This window comes from Ranitomeya imitator, chromosome 4 (genome assembly GCF_032444005.1).
Source record: "Ranitomeya imitator isolate aRanImi1 chromosome 4, aRanImi1.pri, whole genome shotgun sequence".
In the NCBI taxonomy this organism is placed as follows: Eukaryota; Metazoa; Chordata; class Amphibia; order Anura; family Dendrobatidae; genus Ranitomeya; species Ranitomeya imitator.
This window is the reverse complement of record NC_091285.1, coordinates 71,781,323-71,803,851: the sequence shown is the minus strand read 5'-3', so window position 1 is coordinate 71,803,851 and position 22,529 is coordinate 71,781,323. Positions and strand designations below refer to the sequence as shown.

Here is a 22,529-nt window from a genome sequence, read left to right as displayed (position 1 = left end):
TCTTGATGAGCTTCCAGAGGTGGTCACCGGGAATGATCTTCCAACAATCTTGAAGGAGTTCCCAGAGATGCTTAGCACTTGTTGACCCTTTTGCCTTCACTCTGCGGTCCAGCTCACCCCAAACCATCTCGATTGGGTTCAGGTCTGGTGACTGTGGAGGCCAGGTCATCTGGCGTAGCACCCCATCACTCTCTTTCTTGGTCAAATAGCCCTTACACAGCCTGGAGGTGTGTTTGGGTTCATTGTCCTGTTGAAAAATAAATGATGCTCCAACTAAACGCAAACCGGATGGAATAGCATGCCTCTGCAAGATGATGTTGTAGCCATGCTGGTTCAGTATGCCTCCAATTTTGAATAAATCCCCAACAGTGTCACCAGCAAAGCACCCCCACACCATCACACCTTCTCCTCCATGCTTCACAGTGGGACCCAGGCATGTAGAGTCCATCCGTTCACCTTTTCTGCGTCGCACAAAGACACGATGGTTGGAACCAAAGATCTCAAATTTGGACTCATCAGACCAAAGCACAGATTTCCACTGGTCTAATGTCCATTCCTTGTGTTCTTTAGCCCAAACAAGTCTCTTCTGCTTGTTGCTTGTCCTTAGCAGTAGTTTCCTAGCAGCTATTTTACCATGAAGGCCTGCTGCACAAAGTCTCCTCTTAACAGTTGTTATAGAGATGTGCCTGCTGCTAGAACTCTGTGTGGCATTGACCTGGTCTCTAATCTAATCTGTGCTGCTGTTAACCTGCGATTTCTGAGGCTGGTGACTCAGATAAACTTATCCTCAGAAGCAGAGGTGACTCTTGGTCTTCCTTTCCTGGGGCGGTCCTCATGTGAGCCAGTTTCTTTGTAGCTCTTGATGGTTTTTGCCACTGCACTTAGGGATACTTTCAAAGTTTTCCCAATTTTTCAGACTGACTGACCTTCATTTCTTAAATTCATAATGGCCACTCGTTTTTCTTTACCTAGCTGCTTTTTTCTTGACATAATACAAATTCTAATAGTCTATTCAGTAGTGTATCCACCAGACTTCTGCTCAACACAAATGATGGTCCCAACCATATTTATAAGGCAAGAAATCCCACTTATTAAACCTGACAGGGCACACCTGTGAAGTGAAAACCATTCCCGGTGACTACCTCTTGAAGCTCATCAAAAGAATGCCAAGAGTGTGCAAAGCAGTCATCAAGGCAAAAGGTGGCTACTTTGAAGAACCTAGAATATAAGACATATTTTCAGTTGTTTCACACTTTTTTGTTAAGTATATAATTCCACATGTGTTAATTCATAGTTTTGATGCCTTCAGTGTGAATGTACAATTTTCATAGTCATGAAAATACAGAAAAATCTTTAAATGAGAAGGTGTCCAAACTTTTGGTCTCCACTGTATATATCACTTTGCATAGGCGATATATGATCCTCAATATTGCTGATGCTTCCCTCTGTTTCCTTGATTCTTTGAAGTGCCCTTTTGAATGTCCATCTTTATAGATAAAGATGACATGTCTTCCTGTAAAGCACTTGTGAGAGGTAAGACTAGTTAGTGTTGTGTTAGGTAAATTAACAGCAGATAAAACGTTTCTTTCTATGGGTTCCTGCAATGTTTTTGCTGTGATTAGGGCTGAGTCCGCGTGACTTGCCTCACTGGATATAGAAGGTGACTGCTGCTACTGTAGTGTTTTAGTGCGTCACCAACTCTGCATCAGGAGTGATCATTTTCCCCCGTTCTCCTATTCCTCTTCCATCTGACCTTCAAAGTGATCTGCCGAGGCACCTTCCAACCCCTGGGCAAAGCGTCTCAAATGGGATGTAGCCTCAGACACCGTATCTCCCTGCTGGGTCTCCGAGGTCCGCACCATGTTGGGCACATTGTCATCCTTACCGGTGCAACTCTTTTGATGAGTCATTCTCCACTGGATCCCCGATGTCCGCTCTCCACAGATACTGGAGTGTATTAGAAACCAATAAGTGTAGGCTTTATCCACTTTCTGTCTGTGCAGGCTGTTAGATTCGGGATTATTAGCGGGAGATCTCGGATCGTGCGCTGGTCAGGCCGCACCGCCTGGATAAATGTTCTAAATCCAAATCATTGTTTATACTGAAAAATTTTCATATTCCTTTCTTTAGGCATCGATCAGTATGACAGGGATAGCATCATCAATGATTTTAAAAATGGTGTGTGCAAGCTGCTAGTGGCCACCTCTGTGGCAGCTCGAGGGCTGGATGTCAAGCATCTGATCTTGGTGATAAATTATTCTTGTCCGAATCACTATGAAGATTATGTGCACAGAGCAGGACGCACAGGCAGAGCCGGAAATAAGGTGAGTAACTATGGACAGACAGGTACAAAAACCATATATATCTGTGATTCTCCTTTTTGGCTGTGTCCATAAATTATGATTCTACTAGTGGGAATCCGATGATTAAAAAGGTTAACCGAGATCCTGACGATTCTTTCTTGCATCACAGCACTTTATCCCATTACTACTCCTTTTTAGTAATAAAAAAGCAAAAAATATGAAAAATAAACATGTATGTACTATTTTTCTTTTACATTTTCACCGTACATCAGCAAAAAAAAAAGTAGAGGAATCTAAAAATTAATCTGTGTCTCGAATAAAAGAGGCAAAAATCATTTAAATAGCTGAACGAGAAAATATTACTGATCCGTTAAGCGCATGTACAATAAAACCTGAAATTGTGCCTGGTCAGAAAAGGGGAAAAATAATAACCCCGTCATGAACTGGTTAATGATGGCTTCTCTTAGTTGACTTTTAGGACTTGAGTATATTTCGATCAGTTAGCTACTCTTTTATTGTAGTAAGGATTTAGAATTACAAGATATTCTTTATTTTGTAGGGATTTAACTTTACATTTATCACCGAGGATCAAGCCCGCTATGCAGGGGATATAATAAAGGCTTTGGAGCTTTCCGGAACTGCAATTCCTTTTGAGTTGGAGAAATTGTGGTCCGAGTTCAAGGAGCAACAGAAAGCTGTAAGTACTGATCCCGTTATATAGTAAGAAGGGTCTGAATTGCTTCATAAGCATCTCAATTGTCACGATTCCACCACTCATGGTGTTCTATGAACGCTGTCAATCACAGCTCTGCAGACCTATGGGATCGAAGGCTCCCTGGGTTGTCTGGATTGGTAGTGATAGCTCATCTGCCTAATCTGAGGCAGAGGTGTTGTGAATGACCGCTCAGCCTTCCTTTCTGGCTGGTCTGTAGGATCTCGTTGAAATCGAACACATTTGGTTGTTTTTTTTTTTTCATTATTTCTTTTAGGAAGGTAAAGTGATTAAGAAAACAAGTGGATTTTCTGGTAAAGGATTTAAATTTGATGAAACGGAGCAAGCATTGGCAAATGAAAGGAGAAAGTTGCAAAAGGCAGCACTTGGCCTCCAAGATTCAGATGAGGAGGACACTGCCCTTGATGTAAGTGTGTGTAAATTCGTGTATAGAATTTTTATTATACAGTATTGTGCAAAAGTTTTAGACAGGTTTTGCAAAAAGCAGCAAAGGAGGATCTTGACAGGGAGATTCTTACAACATTTTCTCTGGATGTAGGATTGTTCAAATCCTTCTGTCTCTTCATGTAACCTCAAACCGACTCGATTTATGTTGAAATCATGGCTCTGTAGGGGCTGTAGCCTTTCTTCTAGGACTCCTCGTTATTCTTTATGCTGAAGATAGTTTTTAATGACATTGGCTGTATGTTTGGATTGATGTGCTGCTGGGAAATAAATTTGAAACCTAGCAGATGACTCCTTTATTGTATTGCATTATGGATAAGTATCTGTATTGCATTATGGATAAGTATCTGTATTTCTCAGCATTGAGGACTCTATTAATTGTGATAAAATTCCCAACTCCATTTGCTGAAATGCAGCCCCAAACTTGCGAGGAACCTCCACCATGCTTCACTGTTGCCTACAGACACTCATTATTGCATCACTCTGCACCCCTGAGGAAAACAACTGCCTTCTGCTACAGCCAGTTATGTAACATTTTGACTCCTCAGGCCAAAGCACTGCTGGCATTTTTCAGCACCCCAGGTGCTATGTGCATAGATGAGTCAATTGGCCTTTTTTCCATGTCCAAGATGTGGTTTTTGGCCGGAATTCTTCCATGAAGATCACTTCTAGCCTGACTTCCCCAAACAGTAGATGGGGTGTATCTGGTTCCCTTTTGATTTCTACAAGTTCTGAGCTGGTGGCACTACAGGATATCTTCCGATTTGGAAGGGAAGTGTCTTGTATATGCGCAAAGTTTTCTTAATTGACTTCTGCTCCTACAGTGCTCAATGTTGCTTAGTCTTTCTTCAAAAGAGTGTGAAAACTAGAAACTGAAACCCCAGAACGCGCTCAAATCTTTACCTGGGAGAGAACTTGCTGATGCAGTATAACTGTCTTGCTATGGTGTATGATCTGTTACATTAAAGAGCGAAAAAAATAAACTAATAACATTTATATTTTTAAAAGCATTCTTACATGGCAGCTTTTTTTTTTACACCAGCCTAAAACTTTTGCACAGTACTATGTGTGTATAATTAATATCTCCCTCTTTCCTTCCACTTCTCTCTCTCCTGCTTTCTCACTCTCGTTTGTGTATGTACATGTGTATATATCAAAGGTATATATAGCAGCAATACAATAAAATGTAATTGCGAATTCATTAACCCCTTTCTGACATTAGATGCACTATCCCGTCGAGGTGGGGTGGGCCCGTATGACCACCGACGGGATAGTACGTCATAGCGATCGGCCACGCTCACGGGGGGAGCGCGGCCAGGTGTCAGCTGACTATCGCAGCTGACATCCAGCACTATGTGCCAGGAGCGGTCAAGGACCGCTCCCGGCACATTAACGACCGGCACGCTGCGATCAAACATGATCGCAGTGTTCCGGCGGTATAGGGAAGCATCGCGCAGGGAAGGGGCTCCCTGCGTGCTTCCTTGAGACCCCCGGAGCAACGGGATGTGATCGAGTTGCTGCGAGGGTCTCTTACCACCTCCTCCCTGCAGCAGGCCCGGATCCAATATGGCCGCGGGGCTGCATCCGGGTCCTGCAGGAAGGTGGCTTACCAGCGCCTGCTCACAGCAAGCGTTGGTTAGCCTGCAGGAGTGCACGTCAGATCGCTTATCTGACACAGTGCACAGCAAAGTGTCAGATCAGCGATCTTACGCTATAACATGATGCTTTCTACCCCCACCCCCCGGGGCAATGTTATAGTGTAAAATAAAAAAATATTCACATGTGTAAAAAAATTCCTTAAAAAAATAATATATATATATATATATATATAATATAGTTCCTATAAATCCATTTCTTTATCGAAATAAAAAAATAAAAGTACACACATTTAGTATCGCCGCGTCCGTAACGACCCGACCTCTAAAACTTTCCCACTAATTAACCCTTTCAGTGAACACCGTTACAAAAAAAAAAGGCAAAAAACAAGGCTTTATTATCATACCGCCAAACAAAAAGTGGAATAACACGCGATCAAAAAGACTGATGTAAATAACCATGGTACCGCTGAAAACGTCATCTTGTCCCGCAAAAAACGAGCCGCCATACAGCGTCATCAAAGAAAAAATAAAAAAGTTATAGTCCTCAGAATAAAGCGATGCAAAATAATTATTTTTTTCTATAAAATAGTTTTTATTGTATAAAAGCGCTAAAACATAAAAAAATTATCTAAATGAGGTATCGCTGTAATCATACTGACCCGAAGAATAAAACTGCTTTATCAATTTTACCAAACGCGGAACGGTATAAACGCCTCCCCAAAAGAAATTCATGAATAGCTGGTTTTTGGTCTTTCTGCCTCACAAAAATCGGAATAAAAAGTGATCAAAAAATGTCACGTGCGCAATAATTTCGCCAATAAAAACGTCAACTCGTCCCGCAAAAAACAAGACCTTCAATGACTCTGTGGACCCAAGTATGGAAAATTATAGCTCTCAAAATGTGGTAACGCAAAAAACATTTTTTGCAATAAAAAGCGTCTTTCAGTGCGTGACGGCTGCCACTCATAAAAATCCGCTAAAAAAACGCTATAAAAGTAAATCAAACCCCCCTTCATCACCCCCTTAGTTAGGGAAAAATTAAAAAAATGTATTTATTTCCATTTTCCCGTTAGGGTTAGGGCTACAGTTAGGGTTGGGGCTAAAGTTAGGGTTAGGGTTTGGATTACATTTACGGTTGGGAATAGGGTTGGGATTAGGGTTAGGGGTGTGTCTGGGTTAGAGGTGTGGTTAGGGTTACCGTTTGGGTTAGGGATGTGTTTGGATTAGGGTTTCGGTTATAATTGGGGGGTTTCCACTGTTTAGGCACATCAGGGGCTCTCCAAATGCGACATGGCGTCCCATCTCAATTCCAGTCAATTTTGCATTGAAAAGTCAAATGGCGCTCCTTCGCTTCCGAGCTCTGCCTTGCGCCCAAACAGTGGTTTACCCCCACATATGGGGTATTGGCGTACTCAGGACAAATTGTACAACAACTTTTGGGGTCCATTTTCTCCTGTTACCCTTGATAAAATAAAACAAATTGGAGCTAAAGTACATTTTTTGTGAAAAAAAGTTAAATGTTCATTTTTATTTAAACATTCCATTCTCACAATATCAACCCTAAATACCGTATTTTCCGGAGTCTAAGATGACTTTTTAACCCCTGAAAATCTACTCAAAAGTCGGGGTCGTCTTATACGCCGGGTGTTGCCTTATACGGCCGGTGCGGAGCTCTGCGGTCGCCGCAAATGGTGCAGGGATCGGTCCCGGATGGTTCCCAGGGTCTGGAGGAGAGCAGACTCTCCTCCAGGCCCTGGGTACCATATTCCTGTAAAAAAAAAAAAAAGAAGAATTAAAATAAAGAATAGGGATATACTTACTATCTGATGGCCCCCGGAGTCCTCCCAGATCTGTGATGCACACGGCGGCTTCCGTTCCCAAGGGTGCTTTGTGCGAAGGACCTTTGTGACGTCACGGTCGCGTGACCCCCAACGTCATCTCAGGTGATTTGCGCAATGCATCCTTGGGAACGGAAGCCGCCGCGTGCATCACTGAGAGCGGGAGGACTCCAGGGGCCATCAGAAGGTAAGTATATCCCTATTTTAATTTTTTTTTTTTTTTACAGAAATAAGGTATCCAGGGCCTGGAGGAGAGTCTCCTCCAGACCCTGGGTACCATCCGGGACCGCTCCCTGCACCATATGCGGCGTGACCTCAGAGCTCCGCACACGCTCTATAAGACGATACCCGGCGTATAAGATGACCCCATGACTTATACAGCGAGTATATCCCAAACTTTAGATTTTAAATGGAAAAGTTGGGGGTCGTCTTATACGCCCAGTCATTATACGCCGGAAAATACGGTAAGTTAAAAAAACCAAAAAAAAACACAGCAGATGGTGAACTCGGGTAAGGCACGTCCTACATTTGAAAGGCAGAAAGGACCGCTGGAAGTTGTTTCACTTTCTGTTTAGAGGACATAAATGACTTCTCAGGACTGTACAGTATATTAAGGGCAAATTTACTGAAACAATCGTTTTAGAATGTATAAAACAGAAGGCAGATCTAAATTGATCCAGATGTATCCCAGTCTCTAAAGATGAACCAAGTATAAGCCTGTTACTACCTCTTAGTTGGTTTACTTTATATGAAAATTTTGGTGCAATTTTAACTAATGTTCATACCCTAAAGGGGTTCATTATTTGTTTTTTTTTTTCTATGACCCAAAGGACTGGTAGGTATGTATAAGGTGCTGGCTCAGAACAGTCACTGACCGCTCCTGCCTGCAGTTCAGCTGCTCCACATTAACAGGGCGGCTCTTTCTATAACTGGCTGCTCTGTTGACTGGACGTGACTGCCAGCATCATAGTGATTGATAGCTGTCGTTGTGGTGTTATGCAGCAGGGAACAGTCTGTCAATCAGCATGACATAGGCAGTCATGCTGTCAACAGAGCATAAGAGAAGCTGCTGCGCTCCTGCCATGACGTCAGCAGAAGCCGCAGGAATGGTCTGTGACCGCTCTGTGTCGTCGGAGGTCTGCACTGAGCAGAATAGGCCGGAAGGTAGCAACTACCTGCCTGTGTTAGGACCACAGTAAATAAAGTAATATAGCACTGGATAACTCCTTTACGTCATGCCACCTTGTGAGGAAGGCGAAGTGTGTTTGGTGCACACCCTGCACCACATTTGTGTGTTTGAGTCCTGAGGCATGTAGCTCGGTAAACCACCATATCGCACCAAAAGCAAAAGAGCAGTTTATAGGGGCGCAGGAAAGGAGCGCTACAGAACTGAATTGTAGAGGGCGCTTCTACATTGTCACTCCAAGCAAGCCCATGATGGATGGCTAAGTGTTTGGGCCATTCACATGTCCAAGGTACATGAAGAAGACGTGTAGTATAAGACCATTGTCACTTGAGAGACAGCGGAACATAATTTTCGTTTCTAGCTGGAGGTCGACTTGTACAATTCCAGGCTCTGTTTTGTTGTTAGAGATGTATGCATGCAGTCTGTATTTATTATCGGATTCTATTTTGCAATTTCAGATTGATGAACAAATTGAAAGCATGTTCAACTCTAAGAAGCGAGTGAAAGACATGTCGGGACCTGGGGTACCCGGCAGTACAATCGGTGGTATTGGAGCTGCAGGTGGTGTCGGGGGCAATGCTTCTGTGGCCAATGCCACGATACCCACAGCAGGAAATGCCGAGAAGCTGGAAATTGCTAAACGTTTAGCCAAAAAGCTTAGCGTGAATAAGAACCTCGGTGCGGAAGCGCAGGTGGGTACAATAATTTGGACTCTTTCATATAGCAGGCACTGCATTCTCGTTAAACAAATGGATGAAGAAAAAAAATTCTATATTATGCTATTACTAAAACCAGTCAATAATAAAACGACAATTTCTGGAGAGAAGTTTAAAGGGAATCTCATAGGTGGATGTGTCTGTCTTTAACAGCAAAGTCCATCAATACCTTCATATCTTTATCTGTTGATGCATTTCCAAGAAATTCTAATTCATATACAAATGAGGCGTTAAGTGCTCTGGGGGTGCCAGAGGTGGTCTACCAGCCCAACACCAGCCTCTTTAGCTTGATTGATAGCTCACTGATTTCCTTGCCCGGCATCACACACAGTGAGCTATTAATCAAGTGGAAGTTAGTAGAGCTGGAATACATAGTTTAGAGAGAAAAACTTATTTTTTTTTCTACATCTTTATTGTAATCTGTAGCCATGATCAGTCTGGATACTTATCATAGGGATAAGCTTAGATCTTTGGATGAAGAACTGTTTGAGGGACAAAAGCAGAGCAGTATTGTATGGTAAGATTAGTGAAAAGCGAGAGCGTGCACTCGCTTTGTGGTGTGGTGTGAAGGCACAACACCATTAGACCCGTGTAACTGCTGCTGCGGCGGCCCCATGGCTGGAAAAGAAAAACGTCTTCCAGATGAATAATCATAAAGGAGGACAATATCCCGTTAAGTGGGCTGCACAGTAAATGAGAAGCCTTTTGTGTTCAAATGTGTTTCAGCACCTTTCTTAAGGTAAAAAAATATATATATCTAATATATAATTGCCTAGAATACTACTTCCTGCAATTTGTGCCAACTTCCTGTCCGGAGCTAATGTCCGGAGCTAATGTCCGGAGATAAGTGACGTCAACAGTGTCCAGTGTCTGATTGGTTGCCGCCTGCTGCGAGCGACCAATCAGAAACGTGCCGTACTGTGACACACTCCGCCCGCCATTTTGGTGTGATTTTTGAATTTTTACCTCACAGCAAGTTTCTACTGCGTGGAGGCGGGCCCAGTGACGTTGCTCTTCAAGCTCCTGCCGAATTTCAAGTATATATGGATTCTAGACTCCCGATTCTTTAGAATCGGGCTGCAATCTAGTACTATATAATTGTCTACGGGTCACTTCCGTCTGTTTGTCCTTCTTTCTGTCACGGATATTCATTGGTCACGGCCTCTGTCTGTCATGGAATCCAAGTCACTGATTGGTCTTGCCAACTGCCTGTCATGGCTGCCGCGACCAATCAGCGACAGCCACAGTCTGATTAGTCCCTCCCTACTCCCCTTCAGTCAGTGCCCGGCGCCCGCTCCATACTCCCCGCAGTCACCGCTCACACAGGGTTAATGCCAGCGGTAACGGACCACGTTATGCCGCGGATAACTCACTCCGTTACCGCCGCTATTAACCCTGTGTGACCAAGTTTTTACTATTGATGCTGCCTATGCAGCGTCAATAGTAAAAACATCTAATGTTAAAAATAATTTTAAAAAAATAAAAAATCATTATATACTCTCCTTCCACTGCCTTTCCCGCTCCTGGCTACGCTCCGGTGACCGCTCCATGCAAGCACCAGGTTCCGGTGGCAAGGATGGTATGGGAGAAGGACCTACCATGACGTCACGGTCATGTGACCGAACTACAAGGGGCCCTCGGAAGGTGAGTATATATTTATTTTTTATTTTTTAACCTGTGACATACGTAGCTGGGCAATATGCTACGTGGCTGGGCAATATACTACGTGGCTGGGCAATATACTACGTGGTTGGGCAATATACTACGTGACTGGGCAATATACTACGTGACTGGGCAATATACTACGTGACTGGGCAATATACTACGTGACTGGGCAATATACTACATGGCTGGGCAATATACTACGTGACTGGGCAATATACTACATGACTTGGCAATATACTACGTGACTGGGCAATATACTACGTGACTGGGCAATATACTACGTGACTGGGCAATATACTACGTGACTGGGCAATATACTACATGACTTGGCAATATACTACATGGCTGGGCAGTATACTACGTAACTGGGCAATATACTACGTGGCTGGGCAATATACTACGTGACTGGGCAATATACTACGTGACTGGGCAATATACTACGTGACTGGGCAATATACTACGTGACTGGGCAATATACTACGTGGCTGGGCAATATACTACGTGACTGGGCAATATACTATGTGACTGGGCAATATACTACATGGCTGGGCAGTATACTACGTGGCTGGGCAATATACTACGTGGGCATGCATATTCTAAAGTACCCGATGCGTTAGAATCAGGCCACCATCTAGTGAATATATATATATATATATGTATGTATGTATATGTGTGTGTGTGTATATGTATATGTATATATATATATATGTGTGTGTATATATATGTGTATATATGTGTGTGTGTGTATATATATATATATATATATATATATATATATATATATATATATATATATATATATATATACACACACACACTAGATGGTGGCCTGATTCTAACGCATCGGGTATTCTAGAATATGCATGTCGACGTAGTATATTGCGTATTATATTGCCCAGCCACGTATTATATTGCCCAGCCACGTAGTATATTGCCCAGTCACGTAGCATATTGCCCAGCCACGTAATATATAGCACAGCACACGGAGTATATAACACTGCCTATGTAGTATACAGCACAGAGCCTCGCGGTATGTAACACAGCCCACGTAGTATACAGCAGTGTGGGCACCATATCCCTGTTAAAAAAAAAATAAAAAAATTAAAATAAAAAATAGTTATATACTCACCTCCTGGGTACCCGCACAGCTTCCGCCATCTTCCGTTCGCAGGATGCATTGCGAAATTACCCAGATGACTTAGCGGTCTCGCTTCTGGGTAATTTCGCAATGCATCGCCGGGAACACCAGTGCGAGCGGCTCAGTGGACAACGGAGGGTGAGTATAGCAGGTTTTTTTTTTTTATTATTATTATTTTCAACATTACATTTTTTTACTATTGATGCCGCATAGGCAGCATCAATAGTAAAAGGTTGGGGACACACAGGATTAATGGCGGCGGTAACGGAATGCGTTACCCGCGGCATAACGCGGTCCGTTACCGCCGGCATTAACCCTGTGTGAGCGGTGAGTGGAGGGGAATACGGGTAGGGATTTCTGTGTAGCGTCTGGTATAGTGATGACCCTTCCCGAATGCAGTAACCTGTGCAAACATTGCTTGGCAAGTAGATTTCCTCTGAAACGTGTGAATGCTGCTTTATCACACGGGCTGTAACTTGGGATCAGTAGTGATGTAATGGTGCTCTATGTAGAATACTATATGTTTATAATGAAATGGTGTTCACATATGGACACGTACTGCAAGAATTTGCTCAAAATACTCTGACTGGATTCTTCTTGTTCCTTCTAGGATGTGATGCAGCAGGCCACGAATGCCATCCTCAGGGGAGGCACGATATTGGCTCCAACGGTGTCTGCAAAGACCATTGCTGAGCAATTGGCAGAAAAGATCAATGCTAAACTCAATTATGTCCCAGTTGAGAAACTGGAAGAGGAAAAACAAGAAGCAGGTCCTAATGAGTCCTTCAAGAGATATGAAGAGGAGCTGGAGATTAATGATTTCCCTCAGGTATACTCCCAAAATGCAAGATGGTTACCACACCCCGACGCTTGTCACTGCATTATTAGTCTATGTATGTAGGACTTCTACAGGCTTTCCTTCACTTTGTATTTCTATTAGTAATCTTTATATTATTAAGGTAACACACATTCATGTAGTTCCCTGGAAAGGTCTCTCGTAAGCCTGAGCTCTGGGTCAGCTGTAAGGCCTTGGTCACACACTGGATTTTGCACCAACCTGTGCAATTCTGAGGGCATCTTCTGTATTTTGTTGCTGTGAAAAGCTGTAGATTTCTCCAATTATATTTAAACTAGTGAGATTTCCATTACATTTACATAAGTTTTCAGATTTTTATATCTGATTTACTTTGGGTTGGTACATTTATTAAGTAGATCTGATGTTTTCATGGGGTGACAATAGTGCAGAACTCCATTAGGAGAGCATCTGTAACCTGCTTAAAATGCTCATCGGATAAAGAGTAGTTCCCCTGTAAGTTGCCGTCAATCATCCATATTCCAGACCTAGAAATTGGCATAATCTAGGCAAATGGGTACGTCCATGGACATAAATAGAAGGTGAGGCTGCTGCCCTCACCCTCCCCTGCCTCATCTCCATAAATCACTGGCTCATCACTTTAACCCTATTCACCACCTCCTCTGGGTTCCACAACCTGATTTTTGTTTTTTCTTTATAGTGTGATCCCAAAGCTCTGAATGAATCCTAAATTACCATTTCACTCTTCTTTATTTATTTTCAGACGGCAAGATGGAAAGTAACTTCAAAAGAAGCACTCCAGAGGATCAGTGAATACTCCGAAGCTGCCATTACAATTAGAGGCACTTATTTTCCACCAGGCAAAGAACCCAAGGAAGGGGAAAGAAAGATTTATTTAGCCATTGAAAGTAAGTTCTCAATTCCAAGCCCTGAAAGTGCACTGAAGGCTAATTAAAGGGAACCAGTCACCCCCAAAATCAATGGTGAGCTAAGCCCACCGGCATCAGGGGCTTATCTACAGCATTCTGTAATGCTGTAGATAAGCCCCCAATGTATACTAAAAAATGAGAAAAAACGGTTAGATTATACTCACGCGGGCGGTCCGGTCCGATCCGATGGGCGTCTGTGTCCGGTACCTCCCATCTTCATAGGATGACGTCCTCCTCCGGCGCAGGTGTATTCTGTCTGCCCTGATGAGGGCAGAGCAAAGTACTTCAGTGCGCAGGCGCCGGGAAAGGTCAGAGAGGCCCTGCGCACTGCAGTACTTTGCTCTGCCCTCAACAGGGCAGACAGAATACACCTGCGCCGGAGGAGGACGTTATCCTATGAAGATGGGAGGTACCGGACACCGACGCCCATCGGATCGGACCGCCCGCGTGAGTATAATCTAACCGCTTTTTCTCCTCTTTCAGGTTACATCGGGGACTTATTTACAGCATTACAGAATGCTGTAGATAAGCCCCTGATGCCGGTGGGCTTACCTCACCCTCGATTTTGGGGGTGACAGGTTCCCTTTAATACAATGGCCGAGCATACATAAAAGAAGAACTCCACAGACTGACTGAAAATGCCACCTAAAGCGTACCTCCAGAAGAGGATTCTATACAGGACTCTGCAGTAATCGTCACTTCTCTAAATCGCATGAGCCCCTCCAGGCTGCCATCTTCAGTGCAGGATGGTGCAGACTACAGCCCAGGATATTACGGCGCTCACTGTAACTGTAGCCTGTAGCGTGATGAGCGGGGCACTGCTTAGTGTAACCACGGGCACTCCGATAATATGGGGATTTCTAAAAATTATTATACGGCAGAGTCCTGCACTGTAATCATTTTCTTGTGTAAGGGGAGATACGCTTTAAAGGACAGTTTTGCAATCCGTGATGACTCATTTCTGTCCAAATATGGTGGACTTTGGTTGGACAACAAAAGCAAGTGTGAGTAGGAGGCCTTGGACTGCCTCGCTGAATGTCCCGAATGCCCCTCATTGCTTTGTTATTGCCAGCTTTAGGAGTCAGCAACTTTTGACCTGCCGGCTATGTGAAACTTTAGCATTACTACACAGGCTGAATGAGGGACCACCGCCCCATTAGAAAGGTGCACCCTAGAGCCCTGTTTTCTGGATTAATGGAGGTTCAGCCCTAAAACCTCATGCGATCAGCAAGTCATCACTTATACTGTGAATTGGTGATGACTACCATTTATGGTCCAGTCCCCTTAAGGAGAATCTGTCAACAGGTTTTTGCCAGATCAGGATAATGCAGAGACTGAGATCTTGAATCCTGCAATGTGCCACTTATTCGGCTGCTTGCTTTTAGTTTTGATAAAATGATGACTAGAGGACCAGTAAACCTGCTGTCAGGTAGTCCTCCATATTCATGAGCTCTATATAACCCCACCCCCACTACTGATAAGCAGCTTTCTGTGTACTGTACATGGGCAGAAAGCAGCCAGTGGTGTAGGCAGGATTATACAGAGATTCATATTCAGAGAACTGCTAGATCTGCAGCTGATAAAATCATGATTTTTATCAAAGCTGCTCCAAGCAGCCCAGTAAGTGATACATCGCTGGAATCGGGGTCTCTGCCCCTACATCCTGTTGCTCTGATGGGGTAACAAAAACCCATTGAAAGATTCTCTCTAAGACTACCATTCCCAGCATTGCTTTAAGAATGGAATAGCTGCACGGATTAATTCTCCCCTTGGCAATCCGACCGCTTTCTCATGGAGCGCTCTGCCCGATCTTCAGCTGTTCAGTCACTGCCACACCGTCCTTTCTGTCCCTTCACTGCACTGATCTCTGTGCCAAGCTATTTGGAAGGAATAACACTGGAGCCTATAAAGCAGGGGTGCAGATGTTGTTGTTTTGTTTTTTTCCTGGGGGTCTGAGAGACTCATTATTAAATTGCAGAACTTTCTAGGGCCACATGACAGGTCAGAATAGCCACACATCAGCAAAGCCATCTCCAGTGTAGTACTTGAGGTCCGTAAATAGCCAAGCATTTCTCATCCTTCAAAAACTATGGTGGAGAAAGCAAAATTCTTGCACGGCCATGTTTTCTTCTCCCAAAGCTGGCTGCACACAGTGGGTTTGTATGTGGCCACCGAGCCGCAGCTTGTGCATCCCTGCGTTCGAGGTAACGCCATGGTCTATGACGTATTAACCCCTTCACTGCACTTGAATTTAGGGATGCTGCTTTTAAAGGGACTCTGTCACCTGAATTTGGCGGGACTGGTTTTGGGTCATATGGCAAGCAATCTTGCCTTGCGCAGGCGTGTACTATGGAGGACAGAGAATGAACTTCAATCCAATATTGCAGCCAGCATGCAGCCAGCGGGTAAGGAAAGGGTGAATCAAACACCTGAAAACTCCGCCCATATGACCCAAAACCAGTCCCGCCAAATTCAGGTGACAGGTTCCCTTTAAATTCTTTACTTTTTTAGACTACCTAAGATTGTGACATTATTAGCCCCCCTGCAGTCCCCTCTGGGTTCTCAGTCCATGGTGTATGTACCCCATCGATTGTTATGAGACACGTTGAATGACCGCATCCTTGGGGGAGCTTTAATATAATTATTTGGGGTTGTGGGCTACTTCCTTCCCATAAGGTTTGACTCGCCGTTTGAGAAGCAATGCCATAGACAGCTGCAGGTATGAGGAACTTGTCCACATCATTGCTCTGCCCTGGCTGTACATTATTTCAGTGGCCTGGCAATTATATGGGGAGTAGTTATTAATAACTTGCATTTGGATCTTTGTAGTGTCCGGTGGGGCAGGAGTTAACTGTGGGGGAGCCGGATGCAATCCTGATATTCACCACATTCTTCCTATCACTAATGACTAATACATAACTGACGCATTGGGCTCATATACATTGGCCAATCTATGTGCCAAGTACCTGTTTACTGTAAATTTTCCTATAACAATATTACATTTCCAATTTTTCGAAATTCCACATGTACATAATGTAGCACTTAACCAATGCTCTCTGGCAGTAATGTACCATTCTAACCCATGCAGAGTGCAGCATTGTACCTTGACTATACATGCAATGTCTGCACGTGGGGGTGGATTATAATTTTGGAAGTGAAGCGCTGCAGAAGATAATTCTCACAAATTGTTGTATCTGAACTCTAGGTGCTAGTGAATTGGCTGTACAGAAAGCAAAGGCCGAAATCACCCGGCTTATCAAAGAAGAACTCATCAGACTGGTAAGTACACGGGTTCCAATAACGCGCTGGTATACTGCAGTCTGCACTGTTCCTGACTAATAGACCTCACACAAATATGGCAGATTATGGATTATCGCTGCATTTTTTTCAAATGGTTCATTACAGATGAAAAGTGATGTCAGTCTGCTCTAATCCGGTTTTAAAGACGTTGTCCAGCTAAAAAAAATGGGGCTTTTAATGGCAGCAGGATGGCTCAGTGGTTAGAATGCAAGCCTTGCAGTGCTGGGGTCCTGAATTCAAATCCCACTGATAACATCTGCAGGGGGGATTCTGTAAGGTTTCTATGGCAATTTTATCGTCATTGAACTCCTCATACACCAACATTTGCTTGTAAAAATTCCTTTTAATGGCTAAAAATTGATACTAAAAAATAATAATTTGATTGTCATGATTTACCGATTTTAGGCTATAATCCGAGCACATTACCAAGTGCAGCAAGCATGGCCTTTAAAAAATAAACCATACACAATTTGGTGATGCATATTTATCATATTTTCCAAAGTAAAGGGGCAAGTACCGCCAAATGGTATAACCAAAAAACTACCAGTCTGACAAAAAAATGTAAATATATATATATATATATATATATATATATATATATATATATATATATATATATATATATATATATATATATATATATATATATATATATATCAGAAAAAAAGAAATAATTTACTGACATGGAGTAAAGGTGCCCCAAAATGATGGCATTAATTCTCCCACATCGACAGAAATATGGAAAAAGTAAAAAAAGAACAGTCTCTTTTTAAATGTTTTGCTGTGAATAGTCAATGTCATGAAAGCGTTAATGAGATTAGTGGTTTATATTTGTGTTTTCACCTTCTCTGATCCTATAACTTATTACATGATCTTTGTTCTTCCAGCAAAACTCCTACCAACCCACCAACAAAGGAAGATACAAAGTGCTGTAAAGCGGGGCTGCCGGATAACGTGTCATCTCTTGTGGACGTGGTCGCTGTTTTCTTCTTGTGTTGTAAATTGAGATATTTTTAGTTTCTTTTTTATTTACCTCCATTTTAATTAGATAATGGGGTAAAAAAAATAAAGTTGAAAGTTGGCGCTGCTTTTTTTAACATTGTATTGCAAAGAGAATAGTTGTATAGATTGGAACATCTTAAATTAAATTTGTTTTAATGTTCACTCTGAAAGAGGAAAAATAAAATTGTTTTTCAATTATATTCCTTTTGCATGCACAGAATGTATAGGCAGGTTGTTCAGTGATGCAACCATTGGGGAGGGGGTCTATCGACGCTGCCAGATCCAGAACACGTTTGTTTTTTATAACAATTTATAACCCCAGATTGTGCACTCAGGCTGAGTTTATATTTTGAACAACAAGAAGACGCCCATAAAAGTATAATACTCTTGGGAGTATGAAGAGATGCCATGCAAATATAGATAAAAGAAAACACACTTTATTGAATATCAATTAAAACTGTCATCTAAAAAAGCAAAATACCATCCAGGGACACGGAGCAGAAACGAGAGGGGATATCACATCAAAGAAGATGCACATAATCAAATATCGCTATCTATCTATCTATCTCTCTATCTATTTTCTGCTCGGTGTCCCTGGATGGTATTTTGCTTTTTTAGATGACCATTTTAATTGATATTCAATAAAGTGTATTATTTTTATCTTTATTTGCATGGGATCTCTTCATATTCCCACGAGTATTCTACCTTTATGGGAGTCTTCATGTTGTTGAATTTTGTTGAAGTGCCCCTTTAATTTTGGACACATTGTTTGATACAATAAAGGTACTGTCACATTAAGCGACACTGCAGCGATATAAACAATGATGCCGATCGCTGCAGCGTCGCTGTTTAGACGTTGTGTGGTCGCTGGAGAGCTGTCACACAGACAGCTCTCCAGCGACCAACGATGCCGAAGTCCCTGGGTAACCAGGGTAAACATCGGGTTACTAAGCGCAGGGCCGCTTGTAAATGTAAAAAAAAAAACAGTACATACTTACATTCCGGTGTCTGTCGCGTCCCCCGGCATCAGCTTCCCTGCACTGTGTAAGCGCCGGCCGGCCGTAAAGCAGAGCACAGCGGTGACGTCACCGCTGTGCTTTACGGCCGGCGCTTACACAGTGCAGGGAAGCTGACGCCGGGGGACGCAACAGACACCAGAATGTGAGTATGTGTTTTTTTTTGTTTGTTTTTTTACATTTACAATGGTAACCAGGGTAAACCTCTGGTTACTAAGCGCGGCCCTGCGCTTAGTAACCCGATGTTTACCCTGGTTACCCGGGGACTTCGGCATCGTTGGTCGCTGGAGAGCTGTCTGTGTGACAGCTCTCCAGCGACCACACAACGACGCTGCAGCGATCGGTATCGTTGTCTATATCGCTGCAGCGTCGCTTAATGTGACAGTACCTTTATATTTTGGTATACAGCTGAGGTAAACACGTTTTCTTAAACGACGTACATTGCTTATGCACAAGTCCAGCATGATGTTGGGGTGTTTATCCCCTTACCAATATGTGACGTAATAGAACGTTGGGTCCCCATGTATGGAGCGGGCTCAGGATCGGAGCCCGCACCATACCAGGAAGATGCTGCCTGTTTTACATAGCTGACATCTTCCTGTGACATGTAAATAGCACAAAAACTAGTGCGCACATTACGTAATTATTTTCGGCACACCATGATGATCATTGACGACAAAAACAAAACAAAACCCTGTCAGGCATTTTTGTTGCACTGTCTTTTGTTCTCCCAAAGTGTTGCATTCACCCCAAAATTATTGGTCTACTTGTTTTGAACTACTTACCTACCCTCTTTTAGGGATGATGGGAGGGAGAGAGGTTGCAGAATGGTTTAAACATATTTACTTATTTGAAAGTGGAAGCTGTTCTGTATTGATAAGTATCGGAGAAAATCTGCAAGAGAAACGTGCAGTGTCATGTTTTTCTATTTCTCAGGCACTTCATTAGTGAACACAAGAATCGTGTTATCTGCTGACACGATGAACACAAAAATAGGACATCTCCTCAGACTACACTAATTCACTTTCAGCAAGTTAACACCAGTTTAGCTTAATCTCGCATAGGAGGCAGATACAAGTGCTGGGATTCCGAAATCTAATTTTTCCCCAGTTAACTCATTTTTTTTTTTTTTGTAACCTTTGCTTCCTCTGGGTTGGGAAACGAGAGTGGGATGAGCCAAATCTGTTACCCCACTATAGACAAAGGGCACAATGCTGAAATAGTCACGCTTTATCCACTCTGGTTTGAATGGCAGGAGCTATCAAACCTGTTTCCTGGGTAGCAAGACCTTCCCTCAGCCCTCACACCATGCGCATTGAAGAGAGCAAAGATTCCACAAAGTGGCGTCAGGACAGTTAGAGGTATTCCCATCTCCAAGATCCTATCCCAATATGTAGTAGGTGTAATAGTATTAGCAAATTCCTCAAATTAGAAATGTAATATAGTTTTTTTGATTTGCTTTGTCTCTTTCCCCATGTGCAGGCACTGCAGGACCTTAAGTATCCATGGTTACGACCACTAGCAACTAGCTAACTCACTATATCAGATGGTCGTATCAATGGATACCTATGGTCCTGTAATGCCCTGCACATGAGGAAAGAGACATAGTGAATCAGAAAAAAATACTAATTTCTAATTGCAGATGTTTGCTAATATTACTACACCTACGTTTTGGGATAGGATCTTGGAGATGGGAATACCCCTTTAAGTGTGCCATACTTTGCTCTCCCTGCAACCAGTAGACATCTTGCATTCCTCCATGTCACTCCTTCCGTTCTGGCAGTACTCCTATTCGTTACAGGCTACTTTTTCTGCAACTGCAGCCTAGCTCTCTTTTCATGACCCGCCCAATCAGAAGCAGTGTGGGCTTTTCTTGCACACTTCACTTCTTCTTTCACGGTCCCTTTTTTCCTTATGGATGCCTCATCAGCTTCCATCGTTTATTTTGCGCCACATAAGGAGGTCACTGTGACAAAATAAAATAGCAATGAGCACACCTACGAAAGTATAAATTTATTGAACAAAAAACATGAGGACTAATAAACATTTAAACACACACTGAGAACCAGAAATTATGCATTACATGGTCCAAATACAAAGTATGTCAAGTGAAACAATAGTAAACAGTTTGTATAAAACACAAGTTGAAAAATATGTAATAACAATGGATCTGCATTCAACCTAAGTCCCTATATTAATGATACTGGAGGTTGTATGGGACCAATACTTGGGCCAAAACAACAAGTGCAAAGTATGATCACAAGGTGTAAATGTATATCAAACGTGGCCCAAACAGGCCCCATACCACTTAATTTTGATAACCAGCAGAGGGAAAACCCATAGCTGGGGCTGGTGTTACTAATCTGGGAAAAGGGACAATATCCCAAAAGGTTCCCAGGCTATTAATAACCGCTCACAGCTGTTTGCTTTGCCTTTACTGGTTAGTTTACGGGGGACCCCAGAAATACATAATTTATCCCCCTATAAATTCTAACCAGCAAAGGCTAAACTGACAGCTGTGGGTTGATATTAATAGCCTGGGTAGAGGCAAGGGATATTGCCCCCCTCCCAGGCTACCAGCATCAGCCTTGAGCCACCTCAGAAATTGCACATCCATAAGATATGCCAAATATGGCACTTAGCCTTGTTCTTTCCACTTACCATGGTGTGGTGGCAAATGGGGTAATAGGGTTGAGGTTGATGTCCACTTTGTATTGTCAGCTGACATCAAGCCCATGGGTTAGTAATGGAGAGGCATCTAGAAGACGACCCTGTTACTAACCGCATAGTCAATGTAAAAGCCATACAGCCAGAATAAAATCATAATTTTATATAGCGCTAACATATTCTGCAGCGCTTTACAGTTTGCACACATTATCATCGCTGTCCCTGATGGGGCTCACAATCATTTCTGGCCGCCCGGCCGGAAGCGGTAATTAAATGCTGCTGTCTGCGTTTGACAGCGGCATTTAACTAGTTAATAGGCGTGGGCAGATCGCGATTCTGCTCGCGCCTATTACGGGCACATGTCAGCTGTTCAAAACAGCTGACATGTCCCGGCTTTGGTGCAGGCTCACCACCGGAGCCCGCATCAAAGCGGGGCTTCTGACCTCTGACGTACTATCCTGTCCGAGGTCAGAAAGGGGTTAATGACGTCACTGAAGCTGCGTCCCAAGCTCAGCTCAGTGTCTCCTGGATGCCAGGCTGAACAGTAGCATCATGCAACCTTTCAGCAAGGCATACAGATGAAGCAGAGATGGATTACAGCGTGGGACAAATGGATTGTTACAGGTGAGGAATTTGTTTCTTAACTAATTTAGTGTACAATTAAAAAGTAAAGAGTGAGGGAGTGTTTCAAATAAAGGAGTCTGTCTTTCAAGTAAAGGACTTTATTGTGGCTGTGTATTTTTAACAATATGACTATGGGGTTAGTAATGGGGACATCTTATAGACACTTCTCCCTTACTAACCCTTGAGCTTGAAACACCAAAAAAACTATAAAAAATACACCATATAATAAAATAAGTTTTATTCAACAATTATCACATATCAACATAATGTTTTATCAATATTAAAGCACCAAAGCTAAGGAGACATGCTGGTACAGCAGAGAGAAGGTGGGCGACATGTAGCCAAAGGTGAGCAGGATCACATAAATCACCAAATGCCAGCACTAACCATAGCATGCATAATAAAAAGGCTGGTGAACAATCTGGAAAAAAAGTACACAACACACCAGACTTGAATACCCCGAAGGGTTAATCCTGCGTAAACCCATAGTAAATGGTGGCGTCCACACGTCCCCCTGCTGGCCCCTTTGACCCGCGTTTTGCGTGACAGCTTTTTC

The 22,529-nt window shown here is 42.9% G+C and overlaps 1 protein-coding gene across 1 annotated transcript in view; it reads left to right on the top strand.

The window, feature by feature from the left end:
- DDX46 (DEAD-box helicase 46) overlaps positions 1–17,866 on the top strand; it is a 100,049-nt gene extending 82,183 nt beyond the window's left edge. Inside the window, exons 16-23 of the mRNA XM_069763820.1 lie at positions 2,131–2,324; positions 2,863–3,000; positions 3,293–3,442; positions 8,561–8,794; positions 12,232–12,450; positions 13,199–13,343; positions 16,570–16,643; positions 17,552–17,866. Of these exons, the coding sequence (XP_069619921.1) occupies positions 2,131–2,324; positions 2,863–3,000; positions 3,293–3,442; positions 8,561–8,794; positions 12,232–12,450; positions 13,199–13,343; positions 16,570–16,643; positions 17,552–17,599 (1,202 nt within the window). The 3' untranslated portion in view covers positions 17,600–17,866. The remainder of the gene's footprint in view (positions 1–2,130; positions 2,325–2,862; positions 3,001–3,292; positions 3,443–8,560; positions 8,795–12,231; positions 12,451–13,198; positions 13,344–16,569; positions 16,644–17,551) is intronic.
- The last annotated feature ends 4,663 nt before the right edge of the window (positions 17,867–22,529 follow it).